This window comes from Myodes glareolus, chromosome 14, assembly GCF_982192425.1.
Source record: "Myodes glareolus chromosome 14, mMyoGla1.1, whole genome shotgun sequence".
Classification (NCBI taxonomy): domain Eukaryota; kingdom Metazoa; phylum Chordata; class Mammalia; order Rodentia; family Cricetidae; genus Myodes; species Myodes glareolus.
The window spans coordinates 21,675,059-21,699,362 of NC_142039.1; the positions used below are offsets into that span (position 1 = coordinate 21,675,059).

The 24,304-nt window shown below is 42.5% G+C and overlaps 1 protein-coding gene across 2 annotated transcripts in view; it reads right to left on the reverse strand.

Moving 5' to 3' along the window:
• Itih2 (inter-alpha-trypsin inhibitor heavy chain 2) overlaps nucleotides 1-22,616 on the reverse strand; it is a 41,118-nt gene extending 18,502 nt beyond the window's left edge. The window contains exons 1-11 of one of the 2 annotated variants that reach the window (XM_085699141.2): nucleotides 22,403-22,616; nucleotides 21,119-21,193; nucleotides 19,640-19,672; nucleotides 18,074-18,243; nucleotides 14,090-14,194; nucleotides 10,011-10,173; nucleotides 7,753-7,860; nucleotides 6,980-7,108; nucleotides 5,448-5,564; nucleotides 3,084-3,252; nucleotides 2,185-2,310 (exon numbers count right to left, since the gene is read on the reverse strand). In XM_085699141.2, coding sequence (XP_085555267.1) covers nucleotides 2,185-2,310; nucleotides 3,084-3,252; nucleotides 5,448-5,564; nucleotides 6,980-7,108; nucleotides 7,753-7,860; nucleotides 10,011-10,173; nucleotides 14,090-14,194; nucleotides 18,074-18,243; nucleotides 19,640-19,672; nucleotides 21,119-21,193; nucleotides 22,403-22,486 — 1,279 coding nt within the window. In that variant the 5' untranslated portion in view covers nucleotides 22,487-22,616. The remainder of the gene's footprint in view (nucleotides 1-2,184; nucleotides 2,311-3,083; nucleotides 3,253-5,447; nucleotides 5,565-6,979; nucleotides 7,109-7,752; nucleotides 7,861-10,010; nucleotides 10,174-14,089; nucleotides 14,195-18,073; nucleotides 18,244-19,639; nucleotides 19,673-21,118; nucleotides 21,194-22,402) is intronic. The other variant, XM_048460847.3, reaches the window with a different exon arrangement.
• Nucleotides 22,617-24,304: the final 1,688 nt, after the last annotated feature.

The window sequence follows — 24,304 nt, forward strand, 5'->3', positions numbered from 1 at the left end:
CAATAGTGCCTACCCACATTATTTGAGCATAGTGACATTAGACACGGCTCAGAACAAGTCACCCACAAGGGAACCTGGGTAGATTATGGTGCAACTGAAAAGCCTATGCAGACACTCTATGTGCGCACAGTGAATAATCTCAAAAGCATTCAAAAGTTTTATTGGCATATATTGATTCTGTGTAAAGTGGGTTTTATCATGGCGTTTTGTACGTACACATAATGTATTTCAAGCGCATTCACCCCGGTATCTATTTTTGTCACCCTTCCCACTTTTGCTGCCTCTTTCTCCTCCTACTTTCATGTTCAAAGACACTGTGTCTTTGTGAGTGTGAGAGAGTGAGAGGTGTATTTGTGCGTGTGCAGGTGTTCACGCCTCAGACATGCCTCTGGAAGCTAGAGGATGGCACCGGGTTGACTTCTGTATCATCCTCCATCTTATTGCCTTGAGACTGGGTGTCCCGTTGAACTGGACACTTGCTGCATTGGCTAGGCAGGCTGTCCAGCAAGCTCCTGAGCACCTCCAGTCCCTGTCTCCACAACACTGACATTACAGGGATGAAGAGTCCTGTGCAGTGGGTGTAAGAGCATGGGCTCTGGAGATTCAAATTCAGGTCTTTATGGTTGTATGCTAAGTACTCACACCCCCAAGTCATTTCCCCAGTTCCATCAAATGTATTTAAACAAAAAAACCCATTGACTTATTTATGTGTATTAATGGTTTGCCTGCATGCATGTATGTATACTGTATGTGTGCTTGGTGGACATGGAGGTCAGAAGAGGGCACTGGGTCACTTAAAACTGGAATTAGAGATGACCGTGAGACACCATTTGGATGCTGGGAATCAAACCTAGGTCCTCTGCCAAAGCAAGCACTCCTCAGAAGTTTTTTTTTTAAAAAGACAAGAATCAAAGTAAATGGGCACATATAGGGTATCCTTATATGTTATGCATGTACACACTATATGTATGTGCACACACATATTCAAATTTGTGCATAAAGCAAAACAGGAATGCGTTAATGTCTCAGGAAACTTGTAGCTAGAGACTAACTCCAGCACAGAAAGTGAGTGACTAGGAGACAAGAGTAAGAAGCAGGCATAATTTAAAAAAAAATATGTATTTCCTTTTATTCTTTACGATTTTATTCAAAACTTACATCTAAAAAGCTGCAAGATGTGAATGGAGAAAATAGCGACTGTACCAGAAACACACAATAACTGCTCAGGTTGGTCTCGGTATTGAAGAAACGATCGCTCTTCCTCCTCCTGAGATTCTGGCTGCCATTGTGATGGCTGCCTCCTGTACTGTTGTTTTCTCCAGCTGCACAGCACTGGCCAGACACCGACCCCGTGCACATAACAACTCATTCTTGCTGTGCCATCTAGCATTCATTATTCCCAATACTTGTCAATATAAAGACAAACATAGAAACAACGGCCGGTAATAGAAACAGGGGAGATGTTGAAACCATTTTGTAGATAAGAAAAATGATTTATTTAAAGGTTGTCCAAGACAGCAGTCATTTCTCCCATGACAGTCAGAAGAGATGTGGAGAATAATAGAGACCACATTCCTGTGGGGACTGAGATAAATACGGGCCATTCACCACTCCCATCTACCACCTTTCCAGACCTAATGTTGACGGAATAAATGCATTTCCCAGCATGCACTAGCAGTTCTCGCAATACAGACTGGAGCTCAACCTTAGCTTTCTGACCCTGTTCTGTGGGGGAGACACACAGGCATTCAGGAGCAATGCCGAGGGGTGGATTATCACCTGACCGTGTGTGGGTGGCTTTACAGCCCTGAGGACTTTCTGTCAGGAATCGCTGTGCAAAGTCACCCCTAGACACCCCCTTTCTGGTTGGTAACACTGCTGTGATGGTGTCCTTCTTTGTTTTTGCACATTTTTGTATAGTTATTTCCTTTGAATTTCATTTTATTTTGATGCCTTTTATCATTCATTAGCTCTCATTATGCAAGGGCAAATATTCTCATGTAAAGTTTTAAAAAGATTGCTCCGGGATGCTTCTGGGAGACTTTCTTGCAGAAGCCAGAGTTTAAAATGTTTTTGAAATGTGTATATATATATGCACCATCACAGTTTGCACATTAAGCAAATAATATTCTTAAGAAGCAACAGTGAAAACATTTGTCAATAGAAAGTTGAAGCAATACTTGCCCACTGTTGGATCTCCATCGGAAACCAAAACAATCAGAGAGACTGAGTCGGGGTTCAACAATCCCAAGTTACTGGCTTCATTCAAAATGAAAATTGCTCGCAGGAGTGCCTCGTTGATATTTGTGCCTATTAAAGTAACATAATGTTCATCAAACACACACACACACACTGCAACTCGGATTCAGGTTCATCTTTCTATGAACTGCTTATGCATAATTTGCTCGAGATTTAATTCATTTGATTGCTTTCTACTTGACAAATTTCTCTATACCCATCAAGATCTCGCAATGCAGTAAATTATTTATTAAAACTATTCCTTTAGAGGTGAATAAGCCCCTTAAGGCACTGGTCTGTCATCTTGTAAAGCAACAAACTTAAGAATCTAAATGACTTTGCCCAGATGCTCTGGAAGGTACTTACATTTTACACATATACACACATACATACATACATTACATTGCATAGTTAATAAAGAAGTCTAGAATGACTTCCTACTTAGCAAAGAAGCCAAGAATTACTTGCTAAATATTTTTTTTTGGTAAAATGATGTACGTTTAAAGGCATGTCTGAGCTATATTTTATGCTATTCCTTCTCCATAAGTAGTGTTTTTTTAAATCAATAAATGTGTTATTTAGTGCAGACTGGGCAAATACCAGTTTGATGGAGAATAACAAGTTTTGGTTGTTATTGTTGGAGGCAAGGTTTTACTGTGTAGTCCAAGGTGAAGACTGACCTTGAACTAACTGGTACCCAGGGGGACATTGAAATTACAATTCTTCTCTGTCAGTCTTCTAAGTGTTCAGATTGTAAGCACTCAGCAGGGACTATGATTCTCAAGTGAATCTAGACTGGAAGCTTCTGGAAGTTTCCCTGTAGACTTTAGACCAAACTCACTTACCTCCACCAGGCTGAATTTTCTCAATGTATCTCTTGGCATCTGCAATTTGTGTTTTAGTTGCTGAGACTAAATTATTTCTCCAGGTTCGAACATTATGGTTGAAGTCAACCACAGAGAATTGGTCTTCGGCTCTTAGGTCATCCAATATGGTCTTCATCGCCTCTACAGTCTAGTTAAAAGAGGACCGAGAGAAGCCTCATCACATTCGCTTCAAGATGAAGGAAACCTCAGGAGTTCCCTCACGGGTTTCGCTCACCCTTCAAGTAGTGACCCAAGCTCAACTTATTAAAGAAACAAAGAAACCTTTTGCCAGTCACTGTGGCCATCAGTCACAGGTACTATTGGGCTTTGGATACCCCAATCGCCTGTCTTCTTAAATACCGCGGTTTGATTAGCTCGACTTTAAGACAAGCAACACGAATTTAGGTATTCCCTTGGACTGCCTGACACAGAGCAGGTACTGCACAGGTAGTTGTTGAGTGAAGGGAGAGCGGAAGGAACAAAAGACAGTTAGCAAGCATTTGCTTTAGAATAATGATGTTTAACTGAAGGCAACTGTTTTTCAAGAAATAGAGGACAACATATGAAGTCACTGTGTGTGTGTGTGTGTGTGTGTGTGTGTGTGTGTGTGTGTGTATTTATTCATGGATATGTGTATGTGTGCATGTGGAAGCCAGAAGTGAACCTTGGTTGTCATTCCTCAGGTGCCATCTACCGTGGTTTTTGAGACAGGGTCTTTCATTGGCCTCCCTTTTGCTGATTGTGCTGAGGTGATTGGCCTGAGAGACTCAAGAACCTGTCTGTTTCTGCCTCTCCAGTGCCGGGATGATAAACACATGCCACCAGGCTTGTTTTTTTCACGTGGATGTTGGGAATCAAACTCAGCTCATCATGGGTATGTGGCAGAGATGTTAGCAATTATCCTACCCCTTCAACCCTGGTGTAATTTTTAACTGTCACAACGGGCATGGACATTGTACTATTGAGATCAAGCAGGCAGAGGCCAAAGGTGCTCACTATTATGAAATACGCAGGACAGCCTCCCACAGCAAAGAAGAACCGTGCCAGCTAGCACCAGCACATTCCTGGAGGGTCTGCAGTATAAGCTCAAGTGGGCAGGGACCATCCAAGACACCAGCTTCTTTTGGGTTGTTACCGAGTAGTAATTACTTAAGGTAGTAATTGCTTAAGGTGGTCAAAATGGCTTCCAATGAAGGAATAGTTAGTTGATTGTTCAAATTATTTGACTTAATGGGCAAATTAAAAAATTACTTCTGGGCAGTGGTGGCACACACCTTTAATCCCAGCACTCAGGAGGCTGAAGCAGATGGATCTCTGAGTTTGAGGCCAACCTGGTCTACATAGCAAGTTCCAGGACAGTCAGGGATACACAGGGAAACCCTGTCTCAAAATCCACCCCCCACCCCAAAACACAAAACAAATAAACAAAAACATCGTTTGTTGTTTAGATTTGCTTCTATCCTTTTTTCCTTTTTTCTTTTTTATCATGGATAATAAGCTTATGCTGATCTCGGAACCAGAAGACACGAGACAGGATCATTACCCCAAGGAATGATAATTAAATAAAAATGATAGACTAAAGTCTGGGGAGATGGCTCTGTGGATAAAGAGCTTGCTGTGATAGTATGAAGACTTGGGTTTGGATCACTAACACCCATGCGAAAACCAGATTTGGTAGTATGCACACATAACTTCAGCACTGAGGGAGCAGAGATAGGCAGAGCTTCAGGCAGGGACTTGCTGGCTGGCCAGTCTAGCCTACTGTGAGAAGAGACTCTCTTTCCAAAGGTAAAGTGATGGAGAGAGACAGCAAGAGTTCATCTCTGGTCTTCATGTGCCCTACATAGACACAGACACTCAAATGCTATAACACTCACTCGCGCGCGCGCGCACACACACACACACACACACACACACACACACACACTAGGCATGTGTGGATTTTAAAAGTTACTTGTGACTAATGGCAATATACTAAAGCCAAACGCCATACTGAGACATGGCTAGAGTGAGAAGACATTCGATCAAGATGGGACTTTTCAAATGGTGAATTAAAAAAACAGCAGTAAAGGGAAAAGGAAGTAGGAAACATGGAGGTGAAAAGTTTCTTTTGCTTTTGTTTTTAACAAAGAAGCATTGATTTTGGTATAAGCCCAGGGGACATGCAATCACCTCACAAAATTGAGGAGGACTGGCACTCTCAGTCTGTGAGTATCAGTGAGTACAGTTTCTGAGTTTTAGCCCAAAGGAGGGAGTCAGAGGGAACATCCAATTACTGCATTATTTAAAGAGAATCACAGAAGGTGAGCCTCTCACCTACCACCGTAAGCAAAGAGTTCTTACCTGTTTCATCTTTATTCCCCACATGGAACCACTAACATCAATCACAAACAGGATGTTTTTGGGAATTGGGTCCAGGTTCTCAGGAGCGAAGAAGTGCACAAAGTATCCATTAAAGACCTGAAAAACAAAGCATATGTATGGGTCAGATGATGGCCAGTGTTTGGATGGGAGGGAGTGGAGGCTGGAGACTACAAAGGAGAGGCGGGCTGGGCTAGGGAAGGAAGAAGGTGTTCCCGAAGACGAAAATAAGAGCAGAGGTAGGAACTTGGCTTGTAGCCATCCTTCCCTTCTGATGTCTCTTGCTCCTCTGCTCTGGGGGTCTAAGCCCTTCTCGGGGCTGCTTTCCCAGCCCACTCTGCTTCACTCTGTCCCGTTCCACTTCACTGGTCCTTATCTCAAGCCTCTGTCCAGGCACTCCACTAAGCACTGGTGAATCAGTGCTAAGCATTGGTGAATCAGGCAGTCTCTGCCCTCATAGGTCTCAACCAGTGAGGATGCAGACAGCTAACAAAGCGTTCTCAGCACAGCATGCTAAGTGTTATGGCTAGGAAGGAAGTTTCCAAAGAAACAGCAACCACCCTGGGCCCTGAGAGATATGTTTAGCACAGTCTACTGTTGATGCAAAAATTAGATGGATGCAGTTTTGAGTGATCCAAGGAGAGAGTCTCAAAGGAATTGTCTCCATTTGGTTGGCCTGTGGCCATGTCTGTGTATGTGGAGCTGTTTTAATTAACTGTTGCGGGATGATCAATTCCACTACGGGCATCACTTGTCCCTTGTCAGGGGGATTCGGAATTTCACAAGCGTAGAGATGTTTAGCTCAGCTCAAGCAAGCGAGTGAGCATGTGCACATCCATTTATCTATGCTCTTAACTATAGATGTGACGTGAATAGCAGTTCTAACTTCTTGCCACTGTGACTTCCCTGTTAGGAAGAACTATACCTTGTAAGCCGAATAGAGATAGACCCCGTTTCTGCCCTAACTTTTTTTTTTGGGGGGGTCAGGCAGGGTATTTTTATCAGAGTAACAGAAATGAAACTAGGACAACATGCCACCATCCCCAGACTTTTTTTTTATTATTATTTTGCATACAATATTCTGTCTGTGTGTATGTCTGCAGCCCAGAAGAGGGCACCAGACCCCATTACAGATGGTTGTGAGCCACCATGTGGTTGCTGGGAATTGAACTCAGGACCTCTGGAAGAGCAGTCAGTGCTCTTAACAACTGAGCCATCTCTCCAGCCCCATCCCTAGACTTTTTAATGTAGGTTCTGGAGGTTGAACTCAGGGTCTCATGCTTGCATGGCAAATACTTTACCAACTAATCAATCTCTATAGATTCTTTTGTTTTTTTTAATGGCATAAAGTATAATTCTTGAATGCACATCAGAAAAATATGAGTCTAGTCTCTTCTCTTTATCCTGAGCATTTTCCTAGACAACTAGAAGTGACTTACAAGCCAAGGAGTTTGTTCAACTGCAATGCAATCGGTGGCCTCAGTTGGATAGTTCTGGAGCCAGCTAGCACTCACCTCCAGCTCCCCTGCCTTCTCTTCTCTGTTGACATCATACACCACCACCAGCTCTCCATCCACTGCGGTCTCCGTGCAGTTGGGGCATTTTCTTTGTTGTGCTACCGTGGGCTTGAAGGAAACATGTGCCTGCAAAGGATGGGGACCTCAGAAGCTGATCTTTGCTCCCAGATCCTGACAGCCGAGGGCTTGGCAGGTGCCTCTTGTCACGCACACAGGAGAACAGCATGCTGACTGCATCCACTGGCCTAATACTTTAGGAAGTGTCAGTGCTAGAGCAGAGTGTAACAGTCAGCAAACTGCGGTGCTGTTTGTCACCTGCCAGGCCTTTAAAAAAGAGGTTCAAAGATTCCGCCCCTCTTCTTCGAAACTGTGGAAGGAATGGCTCCCCGCTCTGGAAAGGGTCTGTGTATTCTTAGAGGACACTGACCTTTTCATAGTTGTGTGTTATTGACCATCAAGGCAAGGATAATTAAAATAAATATTTTTGGTGGGGGGTTATGAAAATTCTCTATGTGAAAGTTGAATCTAACTACTGGTCAAGTAGATGACTTGGGAAATAGGAGGTTCCAAAATGGTCAAAATGAAATTACATAACTGGAAGTGTTGCTTTATTTTTTTATATTTATTTTGTGTTTATCTTTAATAGGAAAGAATCTCTAGTCTTTGACCTCAGCTCAGGTCACTCTTTTTTGTTTCCCTGCCCAGGGCACAGGAGAAAAAAGGCCAGGACTTAGTGCCCACTCAACTGACAGCATGCAATGATTGGGTACCTTCTGCTGTCCTTTGGATATGACTGGAACACCTTGGAAATGGCCTTCAAAAGTGTCAGGAACGTGAAGATATCTCATCCCTTGAGGTTCAACAATCCACACGTTCACCTAAAAGGGGGGAGGGAATGACAGAATTAAAAGTCTTTAGAGACCTTTAAAGCAGGAAATAAAGTTACCCTTGAGCCCTCCAATGCCTTTTCTCATCTTCCAGTTTCTGCCGCATGATTCTGTAGCCATTCCGGAAAGTTCCTGGATACAATCTATCTCGCTGCAGCAGCTACCTCCTTTCTAGCTCTCAATATCTTTCTATAGTCTCGTTCCTCCAGGATTTATTTTCCCTGACTGTGGTTTGGATGTATGACTTAGTTTCTTTTCCTGTGGCTGTGATAAAATACTGATGAGAGCATCTTAAGGGAGTCTGGGTTTGTGTTTGCTCACAGTTCAAGGCCCAGACCGCCATGGTAGGGGAACAAAGGCAGCAGGCGCATGGTGAAGCAGATCCCATTACATCCAATCAGGAGACAGAGAGGGACAAATGCAAACTGCTGCACTTTAATCCAGTTCCATTTAACATCATCCAGCATCCCCTGCTCAGGGAATATCCCCACCCACAATGAAGATATGTCTTCCCAGTCAGTTAATATAGTCAAGGTAGCCCTCAGCAGGCATGTCCAGAGACCCTTCTCCCATGTGATTCTAGATTCTGTCAAGTTGGCAATTAACGCTGCCCATCAGGACATGACTTTAGAAGGCCTCCCAACGGTTCACATGCTGGAAACGTGGTCACGGGTATGACAATAGCTGAAGTGGGTAGGTCTCAGGCTGGAGGTGGCTCAGTGGGTTTAAATGCGTTCCCAGACAAGCGAAAGAATCTAAATTCTAGTCCCCATTACTCATGTCCAATCTCAATGTCCACGGGTATGTCAGCATGCACTGATAAACTCAGCACCGGGAGATGGAGACAGGAGGGGCCTGGAGGCTGCTATGAGCCTCCAGGTTCAGGCAATGAGCTCCAGGTTCAGGAAAAGATCATGCCTCAAAAAAAAAAAGTGGAAAATAGTAGAAGATCCCTGAAGCTAACCTCTGACCTCTGCGTGCACACTCACAGGAGAGTGCACACATGAACACACTCATACACCCCCTACACACACAAACAAGAGATTGGGTCTTTGGCAAGATAACTGGGTATCATCGCAGAAGGGATGAATGATGAAATTGTGGTGTGAGTCAGTTCTCAAGACAGGAAATTGATATAAAGGGAAGTCATATATTTTCCCTCTTCTGCAAAGAGCTGGTTGCCTGTTTCATCACCACATTAGAAACCTTCCAGGAGCCCCTCTCCAGGATGCTAGCACTAAGAGATTTAAGAGATTTAAATTTTTTTTTTAAATTTTATGTGCATGAGTGTTTCGTGTGTGTGTGTGTGTGTGTGTGTGTGTAATAGAACAGTATGAAAAACAGTATATTATTCCACTTTTAGGTATGTTAAAACTCTTAGAGTGGTTACTTTATAGGCAAAGTCATATATTTGGCTTATGATTCTAGTGGCTGCAAGACTCAAATCTCAAATGGTAGACCTTTTACAGATGATGAAATAGAAGCTCATGATGCCTTCACCCTGAAGGTTAGCTTTGTGATTGGGTGGTGGTTCCCTGAAGGGTGCATTATTCAAGCCCTATAATCTGAATTTGAACTTAATTGGAGACAAATCTTCCGGGATGTGACTAAGTTAAAGATCTTGAGGGGATGTCATCCTCTGCTACTCGGCTCTTCATCCAGCAAGGGGAAGGCGGAGGGAGACTTGAGATAATCAGAGTAGGAGCAAATATTAAAGTCGAAGGACCACAGGCCAAGGACTGCCAGCACCTGCCAGATACCAGCAGCAAGAAAAATTTAATTCTAAGCTGAGAGTGTGCTCTCAGCTTAGAATTAAAATTTCACATGAATTAACTCATCCTCCCAGTCTGAGGACAATTCATATGCACTCTTCCGATGCCTGTATGACTGTGAGAACAAATGTCTGTTGTTTTAGGTTACACTGATAATTTGTTACAACAGCCAACACACTGATGAACACATAAGGAAAGCTGGTGTTGGAACCTGTAGAGAAGTGGTGTGGTCGACTCAAATCCCGAATCTTTTTAGTACACTGCATTGCCTTTCAGAGCTAAGGTCATAAAACACCGCCAATGGTAGCGGCAACAAAAATAAAGCAGAGATGATGCTCACTATTGCTGACTGTATAAACCCAGGCTCACCTCCAAGTGTTTGGCCAGCCTTCCTGGCTGCAGATGAATCTTGTGCTCATAGGACCCCAGCTTCCTCCACTTCACTTCCTGGTAATGAAGTTCAAATTGCACCTTTGCTCCAGGGGGAATGTTTACTTCGGTGTTAAAGTTCTCCATATCGAGATTTTTGCTCCTAGACGTGGGAGACCCCAACACAAGCGACCATACACAGATAGGGGTTACAAGATACAAAACTTAGGCAGAGTTCACATCTTTATCCCAGTTGATCACACCTGCTCAGCTGTTTGTGAGCGTGGTCCATCGGAGGAAAGGACAAGTTGGAGATAAATTTAATGAAACCGAGAATTTTAACTTTTCCCATATGGCCTATGTATTTATTTTTTTTACCTTCGCATTGATTTGAGTGTCATTGGTCAAAGACCCACTGATGGGTACAGTTTCTGATACAGAGGTTATGTAAGCTGAAATTATCACCCTCAACTTTCAGATGATATGTGAGGCTCATCAAGGTAAGGAACCTACTCAGGATGCCCCGCAAATTAGCCAGTTGTCTAGTCTATCCTAAAACACAGCTTCGGTGTCTCCAAAGGGGTGCTTATTTTCTATATTTCTTTCTGAAATTTACGCTGAGTTGGTTGCATTTTGGGACTTCTACAGAGGGACAAATGTAAGCATTTTATAAAGCTGAATATGTGTTTCCAATGTAGGCCATGATTTGTTTTCTACGTAAAAACTTTTGACTTTATCTATTATTATTTATTTATTTTACATTATGATTGCAGTTTCCCCTCCATTCTCGCCTCAAAGGCCCTCCTCCCATCACCCCTTTGCCTCCCCCTTCCATCCCTCCTTTGTTTGAATTCAGAAAAGGGCAGGCTTTTCATGGATATCAGACATGGCATATCAAATTGTAGTAGGACTAAACACCTCCCCATGTATTAAGACTGGACAAAACAACCCAGTAAGATGAATAGGGTCCCGAAAGTCAATAAAAGAATCAGAGAACACTCTTGCTCCCACTATTTGGAAACACACAAGAAGATCATGCTACTCAACTGTAACATATATGCAGAGGGCCTAGGTCAGTCCATACAGGCTCCCTGGGTGTTGGTTCAGTCTCTGTGAGCTCCTTTGAGCACAGTTGATTCTGTGGGTTTTCTTGGGATGTAAATCACTCTCAAGTCTAGTATGACTTCTTTTGACATGCTTGCTTAGAGTTTTAAAGAGAAAGCAGCAAGATTTTCCAGTGAGGTTGAATCCAGCATCAAGACTAGCAATGAATGGTGTGTATGTGTTCCTGTATGTGTATGATTTCTTTTGGATACAAGGTCTCACTGTGTAGCCCTGCCTAACTTGGATGTCACTATGTAGACCAGGATGGTCTTGAACTCACAGAGACCTACCTGCCTCTGCCTTTGGAGTTCTTGGATTACAGATGCGTGGCCCCACACCTGGATGGATGGCTTTGAAAATTAAATATTAAACTAGTAGCGGTAAGACTGTGCATAATTAGCCAATTTGGGGTCCGGGAGGTAGTATGGGATATTCAGTAGTGGAAGAAAAAGCTGAATATGCCTGCTACAAGCTTTCTAGGCAGAACACACGGAAAGAAGTCATGTTGTACAAGGAGCGGATGTTAAGTTCCAGGTCTCCTGATATTTATCTAGTGCCCAGAAAAGATGCTGTTCCAAAGCTATCTGTGGAGTGAACAAGTGAATGGCATCTGAGTGATAATGAGCGTGGAAGGAAAGCTGGGTCCATGGTGGTGCACGACTGTGATCCCAGAGCTTAGAAGGTTGAGACAGGAGGAGTTTGAGTCTGAAGCCAAGCTGGGCTACACACATAGAACTGGCTTTAAGAAAACAACGTAAGAAAGATGGCAAAGATTCGCGAAAGGTTTAAAGATGATTGACACACAGCAGTACCAGAGATAACCCCTCTGCTTGAGTTTTTTTTCTCTCTCTATCCTACACATGGCTGAATTCTGTGAATCTGGTTGGGCTCAGCTGAACTATTAGTCTCCCCTGAGCATTTTATGGATCTCTCCACAGAAGGGCACACTAGGTGGTCAGATTTCCTTGGGTTGATTAGCACTCGCCCTCTATAGCCACAGGGTGGCCACTGCTTCCTGTCTGTGTGCCGTGTGACTGCCAGTGCTTGCCCTTATGCTGCCTCTCATAGAACTGGGTGCAGAGCTGACAGCCAATGTATTTTGCTAATGAAAAAGGACTACATGAATGAAATGAAGGGCACTTCTACTACAGGTAAGTTTTGTGATAGAGAAGAGGAGGCGAAGCGGAAGAAACATGGCAGGATTTAGCAGAAGATGAGGTTTGTGGGATGAGGAGTAAAGGAAGAGTTCTTTGAAGTTTTGGGTTGAAAAGTTTGCTTGCTTTTATTTATAAATTTACACATTTTTTCCTGTATGTAAGTATGTAAGAAGGTAAATGTGTTTGTGTGCACCAAGTACATTCTCAGGTGTATGTCTTAAAGATTTTTTTTAAAAAGTTATGTGCATGTGTATGTCTGGTGGGGATGTGTATATACATATACATACATACATACATACATACATACATACATATATATATATATATATATACACATATATACATCCATATACATACTCGGGCATACAGATGCCTGATGCCTTTTGTAGCCAGAAGAGGGCATCATATCCCCTGGAGATGGAGTTACAGGGAATCAGGGATTTGTGAGCCACTCCATGTGAATGCTGAGAATCAAACTCGGGTCTTTAGACGAGCAGCAAGCGCTCCTAACCTCCGATTCATCCTCCAGCCCTTCAGGTATTGTTCTTTAGTAAAGCCATCCACTCACCAGGTAAGGTCTTTCATTGACTTAGATCTTAGCAACTGGGATAGGGTGGCTGGCTAGCGAGCCACAGGAGTCCACCTGCCTCTGCCTCCCTTGTGCTGAGATTGCAAGTGTGTGTCATCCCTTTGTCTTTTTCATAGAGGTTCCAGGGGTTCGAACTCAGGTTTTTGTGTTTATAAGGCAAGAACTTTACTAACTATGCTATTTCCTCTGATCCCAAAGGTGGGTCACATTTAAGATACAAAAGAGAAACACAACAGAATTTGTTTTGTGATTAGTGCTTTAAATGCTATAGCCCATAAAAATAAAGCAGAATAAATCATTAAAAATTAGTTCTAAGGCTTTCCTTTGGATATGTTCTATTTTATATGTGTTAGTGTTTTACCTGTATGTGAGTCTGCATACCATGAGTGTACAGTGCCTGTGTATAGCGCATAGGGAGAGTTAGATCCCCTAGACCTGGAGGGATTTTTTTATTTTTAAATATCTTTTTATTGAGCTCTACATTTTTCTCTGTTCCCCTCCCTACATCTTCCCTCCCCTTCAACCTTCTCCCAAGGTTCCCATGCTCCCAATTTACTCAAAAGATCTTGTCTTTTTCTATTTCCCATGTAGATTAGATCCATGTATGTCTCTCTTAGAGTCTTCATTGTTTAGACCTGGAGTTTTTAATGGTTATGGGTGGTCATGTGGGTGCTGAGACTCAAACCTGGGTTCTCTGGAAGAGCAACCAGTGTTCTTAACCCTAGGCCCCTGTTTATATTTTTAACAAGATCACTAGTAAAGTATTTTTATAGTTCACATCTCTGCACTTTTGGGGGTGTAAGGTGTTTATTTAAAGAAGATCCATTTACTTACAAGTCATATAAAAACATATATAAATAGCCTGGTCTACAAGAGCTAGTTCCAGAACAGGGAACAAAAACTACAGAGAAACCCTGTTTCAAAATCCATATATATATATATATATATATATATATATATATATATATATATATGTATAAATATATATAAACAATATATATAAACTATATATATATATAAACAATCTATGCAAAACTTCCAAACTCCATTGATAGGAAAGAGGTTTTTATGGAAACAGACATTGAGACACCATATTCTATTGTCACACTAGGAGTTGACTGTTTTTCTAGGCTCCGAGGCACTCTGGAGTCTGGTGTGCCCTGGGAGGAATGGGAAGGAGGAAAACAGATACGGAGGCAAGATGGCGAGCTCTGATTCTTAGCCCTTACCTCACCCATCCGGCCGTCTTGCCTTTTGCTCTTGCCTGTGAATAAAGAGCTCGGCCCACAGTTTTCTCCCTGATGGTGCTCGTAAATGTCATACCATTCACGGTCCTGGAACAGACGGAAGTCAACAGTGGGTCACATTAGTAGTCTTAGGGAAGCTAACAATGAACAAGCCATCAATTAGATTTCACGAACTAGGGCAATGATCATTTTGAATTTGCAGGAAAAAAGACCTTGGATAACATATAAACAGAGCTCTCTGACTGTGATTTGAGAGAAGTTAAATTGGGTTCCAGTCCCCCCCCCCCCCCGATTTCTCTCATTTGCTCTACGTGTTTAAATTTTTCCATATTCAAATCAAAGCACAGGGGTGTGGATGTGCCCTTTGAATGTGGCAGGTGCTGGGAGAGGTGGCTGAATTTTCATTTCTTGTATCAGACCATTCTTTGGAGAGTTAAAAATTAAACTTAGTCTGGTCCAAAATAATGAAGGTGTCCCACCAAAACTGGTAGATTGAATTCTCCCTCCTGGTGAAGTGATTTTAGAAAGTGGGGACTTTAGTAAGTAATTAGGTCATGAGAGAGGAGCCCTCACAAGTAGGATGAGTGTCTTACAAAAGAAGTTCAAGCTCTTTTTGTCCTTCCCACCATGTGAAGGCTGATATAAGAAAAACATCAAAGAACCAGAAAGTGAGATTGCACCAGACACTGAATCTTGATCTTGGATTTTCCAGCCTCCTGAACTATAAAATAGTATGTTGTTGTTGTTGTTCACATCCACCCAGCCTGCAGTACTTAGTTTTGGCAGCACCAACCAATTACAACAGGGTGTGATGTCATCCTGGAAGGATAGAAAAGAAGGTGGAAAGATGGAGGAGAGCCCAGGTGAATCCCCCTAAAAGTTTCTGTTTATCTCCCTTGGGGATTCCCTGCTCTCTTTTTGTATCTTTGCCTCTATCCATCTGACTCAGTTGGCTTATACTCAATTCTCACCATGTAATGGCGTTTGGGGGAATAGAATTCTATAACTTTAGCTTAATGGCCCTTAAATGGGATCGCCTCCCTGAAGAAAACATTTAGAAGTAGGTGGAGAAGTTTCTGGTGGCCATGGTGACTGGCAAGTGTCACTGGCGCTTATGGAAAATCACCAGAATGCTAGATATACCTTAACAGGGGGACGACATCTCTGAAGAGTTTTTCTTCTTAAGTGTCAGTAAGTATATACAGGTTGGAGAAACATTTCAAGGCTTTATCTTTCAAGTGACAGAAATTAGACACAAGGAGACAAGTGACTTACTCAAGCTGGTCAGACAGGAATGAAAACCAAGTCCGGTGTCCAGACTCAGTGTTGAACAAATCTCAGAGACATAGTCATCTTTTCCAGTGATTCATTGGGGATCTTTTTTTTTAAGATATATTTATTTATGTATATAGTGTTCTGCCTGCATCTATGCCTGCACAGCAGAAGAGGGCACCAGGTGTCATTACAGATGTTTGTGAGCCACCATACGGTTGCTGGGAACTGAACTCAATCTCTGGAAGAGTAGTTAGTGCTCTTAATCTCTGAGCCATCTCTCCAGCTCTGCATTTGGGATCTTGATTAAAGGTAGAAAACTATTTTGGCTGATCCTAAGGTTTAATAACCCATTCTGTCTTATACAGTCTATAAATTAAACCCAAGTAAAGGCAAACCAAAACAAATGCACATTTCATGGTGTTGTCTTTGTTACCTTAAGAAAGGAAAAAAAGAAAATGAATGGATTAAAACTGCACCCAAACACCTAGAATAAGCCCTAATTTTGTGGTTTAATCATAATAATTTAGTGAAATATTTTAAAATGCCATTTATATACATGGTGCCACACAGCAGCATTATAGAAAACTTACTCTTCCCTTTTATTTTCTAGAAAGAACTAACTGAAATTGTTCTAGAAGCCAGGCATGGGTGAGGGCAGGATGAGATTTATAGAGATACTCTATCAAAAAATGTAAAACTTAAAGGTAATTTAAAAGATGCCAGTCTGCATATTACTTTTTCACTTACTCACTTTAGAAAATATAGTTAACACAGGAAGTGTTGAGATGGCTCAGGGGTGAAAGCATCAAGTCTGACAACCTAAGTTTGATTCCCAGGATGCACATGGTAGAAGAGAGCTGACTCCCACAAGTTGTTCTCTGACACTCATGAATTTGCAAGGCGTGGACATGTGCACACACACACACATACTCACATAGACATGTATGCACACACACTCACACACACATAAACGCTCTCACACACACACTCACACATGCTCACATAGATATGAGTGCACATACACTCTCTCACATACACACACAAGAACACACACAGTGAATAATAGATAAAATTTAAAATTTCAAGAAGAGGATATATAGTTGACCTGAATCTACAGGTTGTTGTTTTGTTTTGTTTTTTTGAGACAGGGTTTCCCTTTGTAACAGCACTGATTGTCCTGGAACTCACTCTGTAGATCAGGCTGGCCTTGAACTCATCTTCTTTTGCCTCTGGATTAAAGGCAAATCTATAGTTCTTATAAACTCAAAATACTTACTAGTCAAAACACTTGCAAACTTACCTCCCCTTTATTTTATGCATTGAAAAATACCATCGATTGTCTAGGTGTATGAAAGAAAAAAGCAAGTGAAAAGTAATCCAACCTAAGGTCTTAATAAAGAAAAAAAATCTGAGGTTGTATGCAGAGCAATGTACTGTGTTCCAGGAAGTCTAAGAGAGACGTTGACCAACGAGAACATGTGGGTATGGCCACATGAATGTCCAGGTGACTGACAACCATTCCAACCACCCACAGGAGCATTATTAGTTAGTTTTTAACACCCAAAGGCTCCAAATGGATAATGAACTTAGCTATGAATAGTAGCAGAGTAGTTAACTTCTTTTATTAAGAAAAATTTCTAAATTATAAAAGTACCAAGGGAGTAGTATGAGGCCACCATGAAAGTATCACTGGCATTTCTTTTGACTGTCAGGCTAATCTTAGTTCATCCTTACTCACTTGCTTCCCACTTCAATGATTTGGAAGCCAATCTCAGGCGTCACATCATTTCACCCATAATCACTTCAATATCCATTTTGTAGTAGAGCTTTAAAGCTTCTATGTGAGTAACAGGGTCATTGGGTAGAAAATGGAAACATTTTAAATGAAGCATGAGAAATAATTCTAACGGAGCTGTCAACCATTGAGTTGATTGCCCCGGGAAGCAGTGGGTTTATGATTAAAAGTCAAACCTAGCCTTTATAACCCGCTCGTTAGAGATGTCATAGAGAAATCCAAATGCTGGATATGAGACTGGGTTTAATTGCTGGCTCCCAACTCCTTTCTCCCAAAGAAATGTGTGGCGCACAGCACCGTTCTATTACAAATACACGCAAGTGGCTTCCTGTAAGATTCATGTGTTTCTCTCTCAAAGGAATCACATACAAATATAAGTAGAAAGTGGCTACCATAGGGAGAGTCTTCCATCTGCTTCAGTATGTGATACAGGGGCCTGAGGATGGCACTGTCACTAAAGTGCTTGCTGTCCAAATATGAGTTCAGTACTCTGCACCTACATAAAGACTGGGCGTGGTGACACACGCTTGCCATCCTGGCACAGGTGATACAAAAACCTGTGGGTTCCTGGAGCTCGCTGGTCAGTTAGGCGAGCCTATTTGGTGAGTTCCAGGCCAGTGAGGAATCTTGCCTCAAATAAAAGGACAGTGCTAGAAGCAAGGCCCTCAAGGTTGGCCTCTGCCCACCACACATGAACATGCATGTGCAACTCCATACACACACATACCACATGCACACACAAAGGCAGCTCATCCCATAGTGCCCCAAATTGGGCCATAGCTCTGAGTGTAAGGACCACCAGAGCCGTGTACCACTAAGGTCCATTATAGCAGAAGGAATTTTGATGCCAAGACAGAGAAGCATCTGATCCCTGGTTCTACATAGGTGTTACTCACATGGTGAAGTTGGAGATGAAGGCTCCTTTGGGGATCTGAACATCGAACACGACATTTTGGGACTGTGGGGAATTATTCACCAGTTTGCTCTGGATCATAGTGGTGGCCATCCGAGAGGTAATAGTGGATTGGACTTTGTAGCTATAAAGAGTTACTTGATCAACATCGTCCTGAAATTGGCAAGAACATAGAACTGTAGCAACAAAACCTCACATGGAATACACATACGTGTGCTCTTCCAAGTGCTCTATTTTACTTGATATGAACAATTCTAGGGCAGTAGGTAAATGCACAGCTCAGGCATCATTAAGCAATCTTCTACCTCACAGAAAGAGATGCGCCATTGCTGTGATGTGCCCTCCTCATCTCCCTCTTTCCCTTCCTCTCCCTATCTTCCCCCCTCCCTTCTTTCTTTCACGCTTCTTTCCCTTATTTCCACCACCTTAAAGTCTGAGTAGAAAATGGATGCGGGAAGCAAGGTGGACAGAAAGAACTAAGGAAATAATTTCTAAGGCAGAGGCACAAGTAGGACGAGGAGGTGGGATCACAGGGTCAAAAGAGAAGACTGGCTGTGTCTTCAGTGTGAAATGCAAGCGGGGGTGTTGTTGAGTGAACTATATGCGCAACCCCCAGACTCCACATTGCTATTTCTTTCCTTCAGTCTTGTCCATTTCTATTACACTTTCCACCCATGCTTCTTTACCTGTATTGAAACAAGCTAGGGGAACACCGAGACTGCACGCAGTGAACGCAATTGTCCTGCACTGGGCATTTTGATTGAATTATTTGTTTAACAATACCTGGATCTCTTTTTCCCTCCTCTTTGGTGCAAGTAGCCCCAGCTTAAGTAAACAAAACAAGACAGTGATGATCACAGGCCAGGTATAAGAAATATCTCCCTTAGGATGTCCCTGAGAGCTGCAAGCTCATCAGACCTGTGGCAATGTGTGACCTGTTAGATTTTGCTCTTTCTTCCCCCAAGATTTGCCTACATCACTACTGGGTCTCATCCCTCAGATTTTGTTTTCCAAGATTGATGATTTCAACTCGTTAACCACAAGCTAAGATAAAATCCAGGCTGACTTATTTACCCTTCCCTTGCTCGTGGGGGAAGCTCTCAGTTTAGAAAAGGACGCCAACTCAAATCGCTTCCTTTGGATGAGAAAGTCCACCCTGGACCTCACAGGAACTTGGGCCGTGCTGCCTGAGAGTGGTTTCCATAACCACTCTTTGAGTTGCCATGGCTGTCAGACATCATAGTTTTAAATCAAAGGTATTAAGTCAGGATTAAATGCATATTGTTGGGCGAGAGCTATCTCATTAGTAAAACATGATTAGATGAGAAAGCCATTTCAGCCCTCAACACCACCTGCCCGATCTGCAAGCCCTGCAGTCGTCAGAGTTGAGCTTCAGAGGTACTTCCAAACAGAGTTAGGCAAGGCAAAGGTTCAAAAGTCAGGTCAATACTTCCAGGGACGGAGACAAAGGAGACACCTAGATTGATTTCCAGGTAATAACTAACGGAAAAATCGCTCACACACCAATGACACACGGAAGCCAACTTACCGTCTTCTCCCCCGACTCTTCAGGAAGGCTTCTCTGTGGGAGGAAATCAGAGAGACAGTCATTCTTCAGCTGCTCGAGGTGTACTACCTCAAGGCCAAATCCCATGCTCTCAGTCAGAGAATTACGTTCCTTCCATACCGTGGTATAAGTCATTCATTGGCATCAAGATGTAAATATGTAGTGTGGAAAATGATTTTCCCACCTGTAAGTTTCTCTGAGCCACATTCTCAGACATTTTTGTTGGGATATATGCTGCTCTGTGAGGGTCAGGTCAAAGCTTTGGAAGGATTTTCTCCATGAGCTTTTCTGACCCTTCAGTTAGATTCCTTTACCGTTTACGTAGCACGATACACTTGCCATTCAGAGCACTTACCTCGCTCACAACGATCGGCCCTATGTGTGGAAGTGGTTAAGATCTGCCTCTTCCTTTTAGACTAAGCTACAGGGGAGCAGTGACTTCAGTGTGTTTCCCACACTGTTAGCTCTGGAACCACACACAGTGAATGATACCTTGAAGTTTCTATGCCTTCAATTACCCTCTGTGTTAGAAGACTATCCACATGAGTACAGGTCCCATGAGCACACGCAAAGGGCCCCCTTACATTTGAAAGGTAAGCAGTTTAATAGTTATGGGTAAACTAATGTCGGAGGCTTAGAAAGTAAGTCAGTTGCTATATGTGAGCTAATTTGGGGTGGATTGATATTTTAGCGGGTGCTGTGTGACAAAGATCAAGGATCGCCTTTTGAGGTTTTTGTTTATTTGTCTTTGAGACTTTCTGTAGACCAAAGTGTCCTAGAGTTTACCATGCAGCTCAAGCTGGCCTCAACTTGGTAGCAATTCTTTTGCCCCAGCCTCCAGAGCACTGTAATTATGTGACCTACAATACCCAACTCTTTTAGAGTTTTGATACAGGATTTAATAACTAAATTTTCTCTCCCCAGGCTAGATAAAAACCTTGACTATTGGGTTTTTAATATTATTGATCTGTAGAAAGTTGGACTTTAGAAAGTCAAACATTCATACCCAGACAAAACCAGTCATTTCTCAGCTTAGTGTTATTTCTGTAAAAACCTCCTTTCTCAGTATGTGGGCTGTTGGTGGGAAAAGTCAAACCCTTACTGGCATGGCAGAGCACCCCCTCCCCACAAATTAGGAAATTTTCTGTGTCTCCTTGGCAGCTTCCAGGATATGGCCTCAAGTATGTCTAGTTCTCTGGACCAAAGTGCTCTCCCTTTGACTAAAGGGCCAGAGGAAAGAGAATATGTGGCTTTACTGTGTGTCCTTTATAGCTAGAAACTTCTGGAAAACAATGTGAAAATCTCTTTGTACACCAGCTTGACAATATCCCACAAGAGTGTAACAATACTGGCTGATTCTCTGTTAGGAAAACACCCAAATTATTGATAAAACAGACATCTTTTACCTCTTCTCCCGTCATGGTCTCTTTCACTTATTTTTGTCCTTTGAGTTTACTGTACCTGATATCTTCCGGTCTCTTGTACAAATGCAAATTTGCCTGGGGTCATTTTCACAAGATCATCGTATTCTGCGAACTAAAAAGACAGTGGAGCATGTTCAGATCTTTAAAAAACCATCTACAGGAAAAGAGGCAGCCTACACTCACTACATTATTTTGTATTCTTTCCTCTGTCCTTGGACTATCTTATTTTTAATATAATAATTTCTTCAATATGTACATTTGCTAGTTAGATCTCAGAAATAAGTAAATGGAAATGACCTATGTCAAATTTGTTGGGTGAAAGAATTCAATTTTGAGCGTGCCTGAAGATAGCAGGACAGACAACGTAATCTAATTATAAAAGATGCCTGCATAAAGCACTTGGATGGAGTAAGGGGATGTCAATCACGTAAGACTGGACAGATGCAGGTATGAAAAGAAGGCTGCCTAGAAATTACTGAAAAGGCACAAACGTATCTGGGTGTTTTAGCTTCAATCTGAGATTTCTGACACGCTCGTGTGGTTTTTCAGAGTATTGGAAAATATGAGAGTTTCTAAGCACAGTGATTTTCTCCTCCTGAAAACACACTATTTTTTTTTCCTCTGCTATTTTTGTGTGCAGTTCACTCCCTGGTATTTTCTAGAATAATCCTGTAGTAATGCATTTTTCTCTGCCAGCACAGAAGTAGCTGGTATTGTGTGATATTTAGAATGGCTCAGTTCAAGATCTCTCCTACACTGGGGTGGCAGAAGGTCTCAAGAGGAGACCTGAAACCCCTGAGCGTCGTTCCTGCGTTTTTTTCAGCTGTGTTTTTCCTTCTTTTATCAGAATATTTAAAGTGTGCTTATTATAAAAACAATTGTTTGCTTAGGTATAAAAGGCAATGCTGCTTTGAGAATGGCTGAGTAAAAGTATAACAACAGTCTTTCTATGTAACAATACCGACAATGACTAAGTAGTAATAGTTCATGTGCCGTGCCCGGTAGTTTCTGTACATCTCTTAATTCTCAGGGCAACGCTTTGGCATAGGTCTGTTGTTACAGACATTTTTATATAAAAAGTGAGCAACTATGCTCCATTTATGCGACACCGGGATATCTGACCACTGAACTTGACTTAAACTTCATGCCAAAACCTGATAATGTCTTAAGACGTAACTACATCTCGTAATTATAAAGTCTGATGAATGTTCCCCTCAGTTTATGTTCTACACAGAACGAGTTCACGGAATATAAACAGCATTCAGGTTTTTGCAGCCCATTTGTAAAGGCCAATAGCTAGGAGTCCCATAGAAGTACTTACTTCAGAGTCCCCGTTTATGGGGATTTCGAAGGCTTGTTCCTCCAGAAGAAACAGCCAGATGAGAACGCCTGCGAGTCGCTGCATTTTGCTGGGCAGCTGTGCCAAGCTCTCCAGAGCAGATGGTCTGGGGGAGAATCCCTCTCCCCCGAATCAAGAGCACAGCAACTTGATGCTGTTCGTTTTTAAAAAGAAGCAGAAGAAAAAAAGAAAGCGCCTAACTTTGCTCAAATTCAGGACAAATATTTGTTCTGGAGCTCAAACTTGAGCCGTGGGGGTGGAAGGTAAAGTGGGGGTTATTTAAACACCAAAGCCAGGAGTAATTCCTAAGCTGCAGGAATGAGTCAGGGTCAGGCCCCGGGTTAGATGGTTGTGCACCCCTCCCTTGATTTTAATTTATCTTAAAAATCAGACAGACCTGAAGATAATTATCAGCCTCTTTAAAGGGCCAAGTAAGGAACTGTACTAAGGAATAAACCTGGAAAGAAGAACTAAACTGACAATGTGTCTGGAGATAAAATTATTTCATTTAAATGAGAGCAGGAAGGCTGGAGAGATGGTTGGGAGGTTAAGAGCACTTGCTGCTCTTGCAGAGAACCCAGGCTTGCTTTCCAGGACACCCATGGTGGTGCATACACATACATGCAAGTGAAATGCTCAGACACATATAAAATAAATAAGCCTAAAAAAAAAAACCTAAGGAGAGCTAGAGGCATTTAGAAAAAGCAAGAGAAGAAATATAGCGGTTTTCTGGGGCGAGAATTCACGCTTACCAGTCCCCTCTCACTTTGATAGCTGAGTACTCCCTACACATGACTATCAGGGAAGGGTGCTGGGGGCCAGGGCTCCCTCTTCAGGGAAGATGCTCGCAAAGCGAAGTGTTCCCTCCTGCCCCTCACCTCTGTTGGCATAGTGGTCCCATCATTCTGGTGAGACACGCAGTGAAAATACCTACTATGAATTATAAAATTGTGACTGGGCTATTGCAACACCAACACAAATTTCTGGGAAATCATTTAGAGAAAATCGTGTGAAGAATGTCCGTCTATGAAAGATGAACAACAAGCATATGACAAATAAAGGAGAAACGCTAACAAATAGCTAAGACAGTTAATGAATTAGTTCCTATATTTTAAGCATTAGTGGAGACTTTATTGTGTGTATTGGGTGAAAATACATAAAAAGAAAGCATGGGGGGCTGGAGAGATGGCTCAGTGGTTAAGGTCACTGGCTCTTCCAAAGGTCCTGAATTCAATTCCCAGCAATGACCGGGTATCTCACAGCCATCTGTAATGAGATCTGGTGCCCTCTTCTGGCTTGCAGGTATAGACACAGGCAAAACACTACATACATAATAAATAAATGAATCTTAAAAAAAAAAAAAAAGCATGGGAATCGTCCTGGAATCGCTCACTGCAAGAGTGGAGGAGGATGGAAAGCACACTAGAATTGGGGACAAACTGGAAGGCCAAGTCCAATGCAAAGATGGGATCTACTGACTGGAGGAGAGCAGACCCTTCACAGAGAAGGTGGGGCTTTATCAGCTGGGTCTACAAAGATGGGAGTGATTGCTCCAGGCTCACGGGTGGTATGCTCGCTCAGTGCACAGGATGAGCATGACCTGAGGAAGTGGAAATACGTCATTATGGAAGGAGATGGAGGGAAAGAAGAGGCAGCAGGCAGATGAGACCACATGCATCGGGCCAGGGAGGTCTGAAGCCTGTGCTCCAGGAAGGGATAACTCAGTGGATTAGGAGGGGAGAAGATGGTACCCCCTTCTTATAATGATTGCATTAGGTGCAACTCAGATGATGAAATTAGCAAGACACGAATTCAAGGACCTGCTTCAGAGACTGACTCTCTTGTTGAGATAGAATGAGGTCCCAGGCTAAGGGAAAGGCAGCG